At 35.5% G+C, this 14501-nt stretch overlaps 1 protein-coding gene across 3 annotated transcripts in view; it reads left to right on the forward strand.

Annotated features, from left to right (window-relative positions):
- The window catches only part of LOC148950636 (xanthine dehydrogenase/oxidase-like), a 354380-nt gene that overhangs the window by 36605 nt on the left and 303274 nt on the right, over positions 1-14501 (forward strand). For all 3 annotated transcript variants that reach the window (XM_089092523.1, XM_089092525.1, XM_089092524.1), the window contains exons 3-4: positions 8404-8461; positions 9816-9912. In XM_089092523.1, the coding sequence (XP_088948649.1) occupies positions 8404-8461; positions 9816-9912 (155 nt within the window). The remainder of the gene's footprint in view (positions 1-8403; positions 8462-9815; positions 9913-14501) is intronic.

Here is a 14501-nt window from a genome sequence, read left to right on the forward strand (position 1 = left end):
TACACGGTCACCCTTTCTATATAGACCTTATATGCCCTCACGACATAACTTACAACCCTTGCCCCCAGGGTGGCCAGGGGGGGGGGGGGTCGTCATCATCAAAGACATAATTTCTGGACTTTTAACGACGCTGAACAAAATAGCTGTCTCAAAATTTTGATTGGATGCGTTTGAGGAAATGGTGGGCGTGTGAGGGGGGTTAGTTCCCCTCCAATAACTTTTGACTATTAAAAGGGAAGACCTTTCAGCTACGCTGAAAAATGGTTATCTCAAAATTCTGATTATATTTTTTTAAGAGTCAAGAAATGAGAGGGCAACTGACCCCCCCCCCACTCCCGTTTTTCCCCAAACTTATATGCTACAAATTCTGACATAGCCATTTTTTAAAAATAATTCAAAAATTTGATAACAAAAACTCCGGTGTCGACACAACCCCCAGGGCCCGAGGGGTAAGTTTTGTAAGCGTTGTCTTGGGGGCATATATGGTTCTTATGAAAGGGATGCTTGTATAGACTTCAGAGAGGGCTTATTTAATTTGAAATTGAAAGTTCTAGGTTATTTTTTAAGAGTCAAAATAGATCCGAGGGTAACCCCCCCCCCCAAGTCTTTTTTTCCCAAATACTTCCAATAAAAATTTGAGATGTCCATTTTGTTATAAATAGTTCAAATATCATATAACACATACTCCGGTGTCGACACAACTCCCCAGGATCCGAGGGCAGGTGTTGTAAGTTGTTTTTTGGGGGAATATATGGTTCTTATGGAAGGGATGATCGTAAAAACCTCATAGAGGGCTCATTTGATTGAAAATTGTAAGTTCTAGTTCACTTTTTAAGAGTCTTGAGATGGAAGGGCGACTGGCCTCCCCCCTCCATGCCCTTTTTTCCCAAAACCCATCTGCTACAAATTTTGAGATAGCCATTTTTTTAAAAATAGTTCAAACATTAGATAACAAAAACTCCGGTGTCGACATAACCCCCAGGGCCCGGGGGGTATGGGTTGTATGTGTTGTCCTAGGGGCGTATATGGTTCTTATGAAAGAAGAACTCGTATAGACTTCATAGATGGCTCATTTGATTCGAAATTGAAAGTTCTAGTTCACTTTTTAAGAGTCGAGAGATTGAAGGTTAACTAACTCCCCCACGCTATTTTTCTCCTAACCCATCCGCTACAAATTTTGAGATAGCCATTTTTTTTAAAATAGTTCAAAAATTAGATAACAAAACTCTGGTGTCGACACAACCCCCCGGTACCTGGGGGTAGGCATTTTAAGTGTTATCCTGGGGGCGTATATAGGTCTTATGAAAGGGAGGCTCGTATAAATTTCAGAGGGGACTCATTTGATTGGAAAATGAAAGCTCTAGTTCATTTTTTAAGAGGCAAAATATATCAAAGGGCAACAAGCTTCCCCCCCCCCCCCCACACTCTTTTTTCCCCAAACCTATGCAATATAAATTTTTATATACCCATTTTGTTAAAAATTGTTCAAAGGTCAGATAAAAAACTCCTGTGTCGACGCAACCCCCCAGGGCCCGGGGGCAAGCGTTGTAAGTAATGCTCTGGGGATATGTATGGTTCTTATGGAAGGGATGCTCGTATAAAATTCGGAAATGGCTCATTTGATTGTAAATTGAAAGTTCTTGTTCACTTTTCAAGAATCAAATGAGATCGTAAGGCAACTAGCCACCTTCCCCCTCCACGCCCTATTTTCCTCAAACCCATCCGATAAGGACTTCGAGAAAATCATTTTTTTCAAAATGGTTCAAAGATCATATAACGAAAACTCCAGGGTCAACACAATCCTTCAGGGCCCAGGGTAGACGTCATAAGCTATGTCTGGGGGCATATATAACTTTTATGGAAGGGATGCTCGATTAGACTTTTGAGAGAGCTCATTTGATTGGAAATTGAAAGTTCTAGTTCAGTTTTTAAGAGTCAAAAGAGATCAGAAGGCAAATATCCCCCCCCCCCCCCACTTATCTTTCCCTCAAATGCATCCGGTAAAAATATGGAGATGGCCATTTTGTTAAAAGCAGTCCAAAGGCTAGATAAAAAAAATTTCATTGTCGACACAACCCCCCCCCCAGGGCCTGGGGGCAGGCATTGCAAGTTATGTCTTGGAGGCAAATGGTTTTTATGGAAGAGATACTCGTATAAACTTCAGGGAAGGCTCATTTGAATGGAAATTGAAAATTCAAGTTCAATTTTTAAGAGTCCAAAGAGGTTGGAGGGCTGTTAGTCCCCCAAGTACCGTTTGAAAGGTCAGAAATAAAAAACTCCGGTGTCGGCACAACCCTTAAGGGCCAGGGGGCAGGTGTGGTAAGTTATATCCTCGGGCCGTATATGGTTCTTATCAAAGGAATACTCGTATAAACTTCAGAGAGGGATCATTTGATTGGAAATTAAAATTTTTAGTTCACTTTCGCAAAGTCAAAAGAGATCGGGGGGCAACTAGCCCCTCCCCCATTCCATGCCTTTTCTTCCCCAAACATATCCGATAAAAATTTTTAGGTGACCATTTTGTTAAAATAGTTCAAACATCAGATATTCAAGATCCGGGGCACAACCCCCCAAGGCCCGGGGACAGGCGTTGTAAGTTATGCCCTGGGGGCATATATGGTTCTTATAGAAGGGATTCTCGTATAAATTTCAGAGAGGGCTCATTTTATTGAAAATGAAAATTTCTAGTTCACTTTTAAAGAGTCAGCAAAGATCAAAGGGCAATTACCCCCCCCCCCCCCTCCCCCACACCCTATTTTCCCAAAACACATCCGGTAAATAATTTGAGATAGCCATATTGTTAAAAATAGTTCAAACATCAGACAATAAAAACTCCGAGGTTGACGCAAACCCATTGTTTTTTACTTTGATATTGTTACTTTGATGCTAGTTTTGATACTTAGATGAATGTTTGATTTTGGAAAAAAGGTTTGAATTTGAAATGAGGAATCTTTAAAAGCTTGAAACTTTTTGCAATCAAAGACGAAAAAAAATCATTTTAAACTTACGATCAGCAGATACAAATACTTTTAAAATTCAAACTCAAAACGACCAGAAATAAGTATTAAAGATTAATTGAAACCCAAAACGAACAGAAATGAAATAAACATTCATAGATAAAAAACATACAACAAGTTATAATATGAATGAATAAATAAATCTTAAAGAGACTAAGGCTTAAATTTATTATGCAAATCAAGCTTAAAACAAAAAAATATTTTGCTATTGGAGTATAAATGGAACCCAAAATGAACAGAAATTAAATAAACAAACCTACAATAGATACTAATGTAAATGAATAAATAAATATTAAAAAGAGTGAAACTTAAATTGAATATACATATCAAGCTTGAAACGAACAAAAATCTCTACAAACAAGAGTTTGGGTATCGCCTCCTTCTCTCACTTTAAAAGTATAACCTACTGCGTCATTGGCGCTTAATTCAAAACTATATGTGTCTTGAACATTCTTAGAAAGTATAAACAAAAGTAAATTTAATATTTGATATATAATGATTTTAATTGTTGAAAGATCCATCAGTTCAAGATTTTATTTCACTGTAACTTTATTTTCATTTTCAATGCTGTAAGAACTGGAAAAGAAAATATTTGTAATAAAATTCGTTTTCAGTGAAGCACCAATGACCCAGTAGGCTTTAGGTTTTTACACTTAAGGAAGGGGGCAGTATCCAAACTCTTGTTTTTAGTGAAACTATATTCATCTTGAACAATTTTAGAAAGAACTAATAAATGAATCTGAATATTTGATGTGTAATGATATTAATTGCTGAAAGCTCATCATTTCAAAATTTACTGTAATTTTAATGTTTATATTCAATATTAAGCACAAAAGAAAATATTTTTAATAAAACTCGTTTTCAGTAAAACTCCAATGACGTAGTAGGTTTTAGACTTTTACAGGGAGAGAAGGAGGCGATACCCAAACTCTTGTTTGCAGTGATTTTGGTTGTTTCAAGCTTAATTTGCATATTCAATTTAAGTTCCACTCTTTGTAATATTTACTTATTCATTTATATTAGTATCTATTGTATGTTTGTTTACATAAATTATTTTATTTAATTTCTGTTCGTTTTCGGTTTCATTTATGCTTCATCAGCAAAATATTTTTTTTCCCTTTAAGCTTGATTTGCATATTAAATTTAAGCATTACTCTTAAGATCTATTTATTATTTAGATTTATTTATTCATTTTTATTATTACTATTGCTATGATTATGTATGTTTTTGTTGTGTATTTTTTTATATATGTATGTATGATTATGTATGTTGTATTTTTTTTTCTAGGATTGTTTATTTAATTTCTGTTCGTTTTGGATTTCATTTATTCTTTAATAGAAACTTCTGGTCATTTAGAGTCTGAATTTTGGCAGGTATTTGTATCTGCTGATCTTAAGTTTAAATGGTCTTTACTTTCTTTTGAAAAACTCCTTTTTCAGAATTTTTTTAATTAATTACAATAGATAGCTATGTCAAAGCCAAAACGAGTAAAAATTAACACGAGTAGGGCTTATAACGCCTACGCCTTCTCAAGACCAGAACCAAATTTGCGCTTTACTGAAAACAAATTCCTTTAAGATGTTTTCACTTCTCTTACTTTTATAAATAAAATATTATTAAATCTTTAAGGAATAAATATCAGAATAGTTCAATTAAACCAACAATTCATGGTCATATGTTTTTTTTCAGTAAACCGCAAATGGTGTTCTGGTCTGGAGAAAGCATGAGATATATCAGCCCTATTCATGTTAATTTTTGCTGGTTTTGAGCTTGACTCGGCTATTTATTGTAGTTTTTGCTCCTTGTGCGTTTCATTTATTTATTGATAGCGATTTGAGGTGGTTTTACGCATGGAAGATTATTTGACTTTATTTTTACTCATTCTTGGATTAATTGAGCTCTTTACTTTTCTTTGAAAAACTTGTTTTGTGAAAAAAATGTAATTAATTATAACAACGACCATCCATGTCGAGAAAACTGGACTTCTTAACCATCTTCAAAGCCCGATAAATATCACCACCAGATATTGACCATATATGGGCTTGCTGAAGAACTTAAGGAATGGTTTTATTCTTTACGGAAGAAACCACGGACTGGATAGACTAATTGAATGTAGAAAAAGCGTGAGTAAAACGAGCAAGAAAATCACGAATTTGGATAATCGAAACGGTAGAAAGCACACACTTACTGGTATTTATTACATTGGACCAAGATTCCCGATCCGAGAGGCCATCCAAAGCATTCAGGTGGGCTTGAAGGAAAGGAGATCTAAACTGACGTTTCGAGTTTTGTTTAATTTTGAATACTTCACGTTCACGTGACTTGGGCCGATCATAAACAATCCAAAGACGTAGCCAAAACTTCGCGCGTTGTTTAGCTTTTTTCACTTCAGGGCACATATTCCACAACGGCTCTCGGGTGCCAATTCTAAAACGTATAACAGGAACTAAGGCAGAAGTGGCTGACCTTAAACAATTACCAGCTGTTACCAGCTTGTCTGATAGCCACTTTGCAAAGCATCAAAGAGCAGGTCATTTCTTTCAGATTGGGACAGAATATTGGCATTAGTGTTACCAACAATAATCCAGTTTAATCCCTGATTAGTCACTCTTTGCAGAAGTGTCCTGAATCACTGGCAGGCCACAGCGAAAAAAGACACGGAAGAAATGTTCTTACGATTGCATGGCACGTAGACATTAATGAGGGCCATATTACCGCACTTTATTACCAGTAAGTTATAATCAGAAGGCATAAGCTAAGGCTTCTAAGAGAAACAAACCAAAGTTGCGAGGTCCCTAGGGGGTCAGCCACAAGTTTTTTTTAGCTTCACGTACACAAGTGTGATGGATGGGCGATCATTTAAGAGAATTTGTATTGGCTTTAGTTAGAAAATTATCCTATAGAAAAACTATATCATAATAAAGAAGCTCATCAATTAGAAGCTCCTTGTCTTTGGTTTTGTTAATATTAAGTGATACAAAGCACAATTTCTCGGTACTGACAGTCATTTCTTATTTTTGTTAACAGCTTCTTTCAGCATTTGGCATCTGAGACTGTAAGTCCGATCGTTCCAGGCAGGAGACTTCTCACACACTCGGATAAAGAGCATAACTCAGACAGACAGGAGTTTAAATGGCACCTGAACGCGTTAAAAACATCTGCGGGAATGACTGGTACTTCACTACGGTGACGGATAACAAAGACTGGCAGACAAATATCATCAGTATCGCACCTTGTGACAGTGTTAATAATATATGAGACTCTATTTGTAAGCGTGTTTGGCTGAATTTCTCTTATGCTGAATTTCTCCAGGATGGCAAAACTGGAAGATTTACCTCGACACTTCAGAAACCAGGAAGAGCGTAAAAAATTCAGACATATGATCCTTTATAATATCTGGATCGAAGCCTTTTTCGATACTGTCTTGGACAAAATTTAGAATGGAACCATAAACGAGCATCCCGGTGGTCCACACCATCTGCACAGAGCGCTGAATAAATAGTGAAAGAAAAAACCCAGGAACAAGGGAAGTGTCAGGAACCCTTCACCTATTCCCCGAAATCTTCGAGTAACTGAATACCGGTGGGTACATTTCGGTGCTTTGGAGAGGGGGGTTCCTTTCCCTCTTCTGATTTTTCCCAGTGAAAACAGATGCCTCTTAATTATATGAAGTTATCGACAGTGTTACAAATACTATTAATATAGATGGCGAGCCTTCTACTTGAGAGAAAAGGCAGCGCTGGTGAAAGTACAAAGAGGGAAAGACCTACACTAATTAGTAGTTGGAAAAGGTCTCTCAAGTAATATGTAACCAAAAATCTATTTTTAGAGGATAGAAATCAATATGAAAATAACTTCAAAGTAATTCATTAATTTTATTAAATAAACAACAAAGAAGCAAAATTCAGCAACAGTAAAACTGGGCCAAAAACTAGGAAAATAACAATGTTGGCCCAAAAAAAAAAATTTTCTTGCTAGCTTTTCTTGCTTTTTTGTGTTGCATGTATTATTAGTGTTTTACACTTTGCATAGAGTAATAATAATAGTAAAAAATTTCAACTCTTTGTACCAACTTGCATGTATTAAAAGAATTAAACGGAAGAGAAAAAAAAGGAAATAGAAAATATACTAATTATACGAACACTCACCAAAAAAGTTACATAACTTAACTTCTTTGACTTAAGAGTAAATTTCAAAGTTCACAATAAATTCATTTTGCTTCTAAGTATAATTTATACTAGCCATTCTGACTTTGAAGAAATGTCCAAAACTCCATATCTTTTCTCAATATATTGCACACAACTCAACATTAGATCTTGAAAAAAATTCTTACAGCAATAAAAAAAATTCGCTCCGTTAAGTCTATTGTCCTCTTCTAAAATACAAAATTAAAACCAAAACTGAATTTCGAATCTAGTCTAAACTTCCTTTAGCCTTGACACATAAGGTCCCACAGTGGCGTCGGAAGATTTCTATCTGCAATACTTTCAGAGAAATCATCTACGGCTGTAAAACCCAATAAAACTGGTTTTCTACAGCCAGAACTCACTATGGACATGCTAGACCTACAATCTTAGTATCTGCTTCAAGTAAAAACTGGATTGGCAGTTTGTTTTGGCAGAGAATAGGCATCTTCCAATATCCGTAAAAACCCTATAAATTAGGAAAAGGAATATATTTCAGTGTAGAAGTTTCTTGTACTTGTACTTGCTCTGGGACCAGATACGGACGTATTACCCAGCATCTTGAAGATTTCGTATGGTTAATTCCCGTTTGTCGTGATCTTTTCAAAGGTCTTCATCAATTTGGAACCTGCAGCTCTCTCATTGTGGGCCAAACTTTTTAAATCTGAAAATAGAATCCAGGCAGTTTTTGATAGTTACCAACCAATTTTTCAATGAACGCGTAGGTCGCCTGTGTAAATCTGGCAATGAAGCAGCTAGAAGGTCTTGCTTGAGGATATGGTCATTGGGATTTCTCTGGACACAGCCAAGCCATCCCAGTTTGCTTGGTTTGACCATTGTGGCGTTGGGTTTAATGTTACAGCAGCGGTGACACGTATCAACATTTGAAATATTTGTCCGAATATTGAATCCTCATGATTTTACGTAGACAGCATTTATTAAAGACAGTCATGTAATAAAGACGAGGAGCGTTCAGTAGCCAAGTTTCGAGTGTATAGAAGAGAAAAGACTAGCAGCCACTTTATAGGCTCTAATTTTTGTCTTCATCCTGATCTTCTGCCTGTCCCACAAAAAGTGTCAGAGTTGTAAGATAAAGACTGTGTATGCTTTTTAATAATTCTAACTATCTATTTACTCTCTTACAAAATATTCAATGATGCTTACCAGCATTTTTTCTTATAACAATGGTCTTTTTCTTTTAGGTTGTTGAGGCTGACGCTAATCCAGAATGGACATTGTTGTATTATCTGAGAAATAAGCGTATCCTTTTGATAATTAGACTGGTGACAACTTTTATATTTCTGGTAGAAAAGAAAGCTGGGTTGACTAGTTAATCATTCTAAAAATTTAGTTTTCTTCTACTTTTCTTTACTGCTAACTCTTTTTTTAAGTTGGATTTCTTTTTCATATGATGGGCATTCCGAATTTAAAGTTTCTTCCAGTGTTATTAATTTGTTTTCTATGGTTACACTTAAAACAAAAAATTTTCTTATGTCTCTTGGGCTCATCTCTTGTAATATCCACTCAGATTTTTGCTCCTTGAAATAAAACTGAAATATTAAATTTAGATTAAAGTTAATTTATGGTCACAACCAGTGGTAGTTTTAAGCTGTTTTGAAATAAAGTGGAAATTATTTGGAACACATTGTTCGTGGGGAACACGGAGGCAAATGAGGAAGTAAAATTTTCCTGGACTTAGAATATGCTGATGAGTTGAGCGTCCTAGATGAAATTGTGAGACGAAATGAATGAGCTTTCAGAGGTTGTGCAAGTTCAGGGTGTTTAAATGGGTCTGAATATTAATGTTAAGAAGACTAATTTAATGTGGTTATGAATAAATGAAGATGAAAAGGTGACTTTGGGTAACAATAAAATTGATGAAGTGCAAAGCTTCATTTACCATGGTGATATTATTAGTAAGGATGGTGGGTGCAGTGAACGAGTTAAAACTATAATAGCCAAGGCTCAGGCTCATTTTCCACGGTTGAAAAGAGTTTGGAATAATAGGAAGATAAGTTAGCGAACCAAGATTAGAATAAAGGAAGCTAAAGTGATTACAGGGGTCAAATATGGTTGTGAAGCATGGGAGCTCTGAAAAACAGAAGAATATTTGCTAGATGTTTTCCAGAGAAATTTTCTACGGATTTTCTTGGGTGCCCAACTGACTGACTGTATTTTAAACAGTAGGCACTGTGAATAGTGTGGCTCAATCACAATTTCTAGGGCTATAATGAGAGAAAGGTTGAGATGGCTAGGGCACGTTCTGTGGATGAAGGATAACAGATTGCCAAAGATTGTCCTTTTTGGCCAACCATCTAGGGCTAGACTGAAGGCAGGTTATCCTCAGTGGGGAGTGGGAGGAAGTCGTAAGGACACATTTAAGGGAAATGGGAACTTCTTGGGAAGATGAAAAGAGGTAGGCATCCAATCGGTTGGAATGGAAGAGGAGCATGCGTAGCTATGTTGGCCTCATGCGGCTTGTCGCTGTAGTGTATTGTTAGTTAATAGTAGTAATTTAAGCTGTGTCTAGGTTACAATTATCAGTTTTAAAAACCTTAGATTTTAATTGTGTTGACCAAAACAAGTTTATTTTCCTTAATTTAATTTCTTATAGTTGGCTTATGTGGAACCAAACTTGGTTGTGGTGAAGGAGGATGTGGTGCCTGCACTGTTGTAATTTCAAAGATAAATAGAAGAAATAATTGTAAATCGTAAGTTTAGCCCAAATTGGAAAGGGCGCATGACAGCTACTGAAAAAAAGGAGGGTTCCATCTTAAAGTGAACCAAATAAATGAGCGAGAAAAGAGCTTCCAAAGTAAAAAAAAAAGCATATATGTATTTATTATGAATTTTAGTTTCTAAAGACAAATAACCAAGGCTTACTGATTAGAGTTTCTGGACAATCATTCATGGACCATAATTTCATTCTAAGACACAATTTTCACTTGTTGTATACTTGACTATCTGGCCAACCCTCCCCACCCCCACCCCAAATAATTTTTATTGTTATCAAGAATACGTTTCTTTTGGAAAACAGACACGAGGTAAAAAAAAAATGGTTTAAATAAAAGAAAATAAATGGTCTAAGTGCTTCTCTATATTGTGTTTCTGAATCATATTTTCTGAAGAATAGGCACACAAATGATATATTGATATGTTTGTCATAGGATATATAATTTTTAGGATAGTTTAACTCTCAGTTCTGTTGGTATTCTAGTATATTAAATGACAAGCATGTGCAAGTATATTTATTGCTTAGATGGGGTAAACCTAAAAGTTTTAAACTCTTTAATGAAGATTTTGCCTCTTTGAAAGTCTTTAATCACAGAGTCATGGCTTACAAATATTGCCATATCATTCTCGGGAATAGCCCAAGGCTAAATAATCTTTCTTTTGTTTATGTTGACCTCGTATGATTCTGTTTAATTTAACTAAAGATTATCTGAGATTGTGCCCCAGGTGTTGTGCAAAAAGTTATTTTTGTTAAACAGACATTGGGTAATACACTTTCCAATTTTGACTCCTATGCTTTGTCTTATTGTCTGTCTTTACAATAAGAAAAGACAGACAATAAGACAAAAGGACAACTGTTTGACAAAAGGATCCCTTAACTCCATGGAAAGAATTATTGAAAATATTTTGGCTCTATGCCATGATTATACTGACGCAGAAGCTTTCTATCGGATTCTCCTATATTTTGCCACAAGGCTTAGAATATTTTAATTGCAAATCTGACAACTTTTATTCCTCATTAAAAAAGGTTTTGTTCCCGGTTCGGCACTCATTTTGATTTAAACTTTGGATAGCACTTAGATCCAAACTTTGTGACCCAAAGGCACCTATTGTCTGTCCAGTAGCCTTATAATTCTGGTACTCTTTGAAAACCAATAAATGAAATACATGATATTATCTCCCTGTGTTTAAGATTAATTAAAAAAAAACATTTTCCACAAAATAAGTTTTTTAGAGAAAAGTAAAGAACTCCATTAAACAAAAAATGAGCAAAAATAAAATCAATTAATCTACCAAGCGTGAAAATACCACAAATCAGCATCGATAAATAAATGAAACCCAAAACGAAAAGAAAAACAATAAATAACCGAGTCAAACTCAAAACGAGCAGAAATTAACATAAGTGAAAATTTGTACTTTAGTGAAAAAAATATAAATGTTTCTACTTTTATAACTTTAATAAATCAAATAATATTAAGATTTTGATTACTAAATATCAGTATATGTATATTAAACTGGCAATGCACATTCATTTGTATTTTTTTCAGTAGAGTGTAACTTATATTCTGACCTTGGGAAGGCATAGGGGTTTTGAGCCCAACTTATGTTAATTTCTGATTGTTTTGAGTGTGACTCGGTTATTTATTGTAATTTCTGTTCGTTTTGGGTTTCATTTACTTGTCGACACTGATTTGTGGTAGTTTCGCGCTTGGTAGATTATTTGATTTTATTTTTGCTCATTTTTTTGTTTAATGGAGTTCTTTACTTTTCTTTGAAAAACTTATTTTGAGGAAAATTTTTTTTAGTTAATTTATGTTTGTTTTATATTGATACCGTCTTTTCAGGGAAAAGAAAATAATACTTTAAATCTTCTAGTTCTTTTTAGACTTTATAGTTTGGCTTGCTTTTTGTATGCTGGAGAAAAAATTTCAGCAATTTTTAACAACATACATCCTTTTGAAAATCTGGACATAAATAGTAGTGTTTAATTTAGTTTCATACCTCCTCTAGTTTGAGCTTTAGTTTCTTCTCTTCTTATCTATTATCCACAAATCTTACTCAGCCATGAAAGTTTTGTAAGATTCACCCGAAGCAAAAAATAGAGGTGACAGTAAAACTCAGAGATCTCATTGGTTTGCTAGTTGATCAAAAAGTTCCCATTTCAGAATTTTTTACAATCTGACTTCCTTGTAGAGCATTGCCGACGAAGATCATTAATGTTTTAAGTGACTCAGCAGAATCTCAACCATATTTTGGTTTCAAATGTTCCTCAGCTGCGTATGGCAATAAGGTTGGTATTGAAGAAACCCAGTCGTTAAAAAGACCATTAAAACTCTCCAGAAAACTGCCAGAGAACTAAGACCCCGTTGTCACAATCAACGAGGCTGTATATGAAATTATATTTACCTTAATGGTGAAAAATTCACCAGCTTATTCTGACGTTGTCTTCAGAATGGGTGTTTTTCTTACCTTGATGAATTTCATGGGTACAATTGGTCATACAATGAAGTGCTTTGGTTTAGAAGAGCTGTTTTATGAGGCTGGAATTCTACTAGAAAGGACTGCAAAGAAAGCTATGAGTGAAAAAAGTGTTATGAAGCCCTCGCTGGTCATACCTTTGTTCTCGGGGCTGTTTCTGTTTGTAGGGGAAGCTTATGAAAATTTTTTCATTAAATCAAACGAATAATCGTGTATTACTATTTTCGACGAAATTGGAGACTTACTGCAGAACTTGAAATTGTCTAGGGAGGACACTCCCATTCATGAAAACCTTCATTGTCTTAAGAAAAATTTGTCACATTATCCCCCTGGTTAGAAATGTTTGAGAATTCCTGTGCATGCAAAAACCCAGAAGTTCTAAAACTAGTACCAAAAAATGTTACTGAATTTGTGGCAGTTTTTGCAAAAAAGCTGGTGACTGGAATGGCTGCCTTGCCGAAGTTGGCCAAATGGTTTTATGGTTGTCACTATAGTAACCACTTAGTTTCATGTGATCACTATAAATACGGGACCTGCTTGATTGAGTACCAGGAAAATATATAGGATTTACCCTCAGGTGTATATCAGGCATTACGAAATGGACTGTCCTACCTAAAGAGGTGAATTCCAAATTCATTTGCATATCCCCTAATAATGTGATAGAGTCCACTATTAATTTGGATTCAAAAACAGATGGTTGAATGACAGGGATTACCATGAACGAGCTGGCGCTTGGGAAGTGGACTTTAACTCTTCGTTTTTGTGCATCAGCCTCAGCTACATTTAGCGAGATGCTATGTATTATACCTCCAAGTGAGTTTGGTACCACTCACCCCAAAGATCTCCCTTCCTTCATCCTGCAGTAACACTAAGCTTTTTATAAAGTAAAATCTGTTCTGGAATCCAGGCTCAATCCTTTTCAGTGCATTGAAGAGGATTTGGTAAATATTTATACTCCTGAGACAGTCGATAGTGAGATTAATGATAGTCTTCTCAACGTGTGAGCTAATGGAAACAGAGATCTTGAGCGGTACTTGGACGAGGGTATAGCTACTTTAGTAAAATGAAGGTCACGAATAACGAGCAGGCAAAACAGAAATAGAAAACAGGGACTTCAACTGCTGTAAATGGTCTCATAAATGTTGAACTTCAACCTGTCTAAAGGGTATCGGTGATTGTTGATATTACTAGTGGCACATGTCTTAAACATCTGGAGGATTTAGTTTCTCATGCCCTTCTCCCATATGCACTTTCTATATTTAAGGTAATTTCCATTTCTGTGAAGGTTTTACATCGGTCAGGAGCCAAGTCAGCTGTTCTGGAGTATTTGAAAACAAAAAGAAGTTAGTGCGAGAGGCCCGATAATGTCCAGACTAGCACTACTCAATGGTGGTAGACTGTATAACGTACCTCAAAAGCCACCCATCAACAGAATCTGAAACCATTGAGAGATAAAGAAAACTGTCTATTTTCTATTTGAGTCTATTTTATATTTTTGTGTCTTTTAACGGTGATATTGAAAAACCTAATCACTTTGCAGAAAGATATGATGGAACATTTGGATGGGATTATTTGAATGGAAAAATAAAGTAGGCAATATGAACGGCTTGGACTGTGGTGGTTACCACAAACAGCAAAGATATCCATAAAAATTTGCAGAATCTCTAAGTAAATACTCTAACCAAAATGATTGAAACTCGATACTATTAAATTCCAAGGCCAAGTAAAGCTAATTGAACTATTATTTGAAAACTTGAAACTAATTGAAAACTAAAGAATTCGAAAACTTGGCTCATGTGCTTCAAGTAGGTTAACCTATCTGCCTCTCTGGAGTTTTTTAAGACCGGATGAAAACTTTGATGCTCAGTAGAATTGGAAGCATTAATACAGGCTTTGAACAGAATTTTAGTTTTACCCATGAAGAGGCTGATACTAGAGCTGTGTTTCACACGCTGGACTGTTTGAAAGGGTGTCGGTATTTCGTATGTCAATGCGAATAACAGAGCCATTACTGGCCTTCTGCTGTATCATTATGGAGTATTCATTATCTACTGCTCAAATTGTAAAAAAGAAAAGTTTTTGTCGAGTT

Source organism: Artemia sp. Qi Xiang Cuo, chromosome 7, assembly GCF_049724085.1.
Source record: "Artemia sp. Qi Xiang Cuo chromosome 7, ASM4972408v1, whole genome shotgun sequence".
In the NCBI taxonomy this organism is placed as follows: Eukaryota; Metazoa; Arthropoda; class Branchiopoda; order Anostraca; family Artemiidae; genus Artemia; species Artemia sp. Qi Xiang Cuo.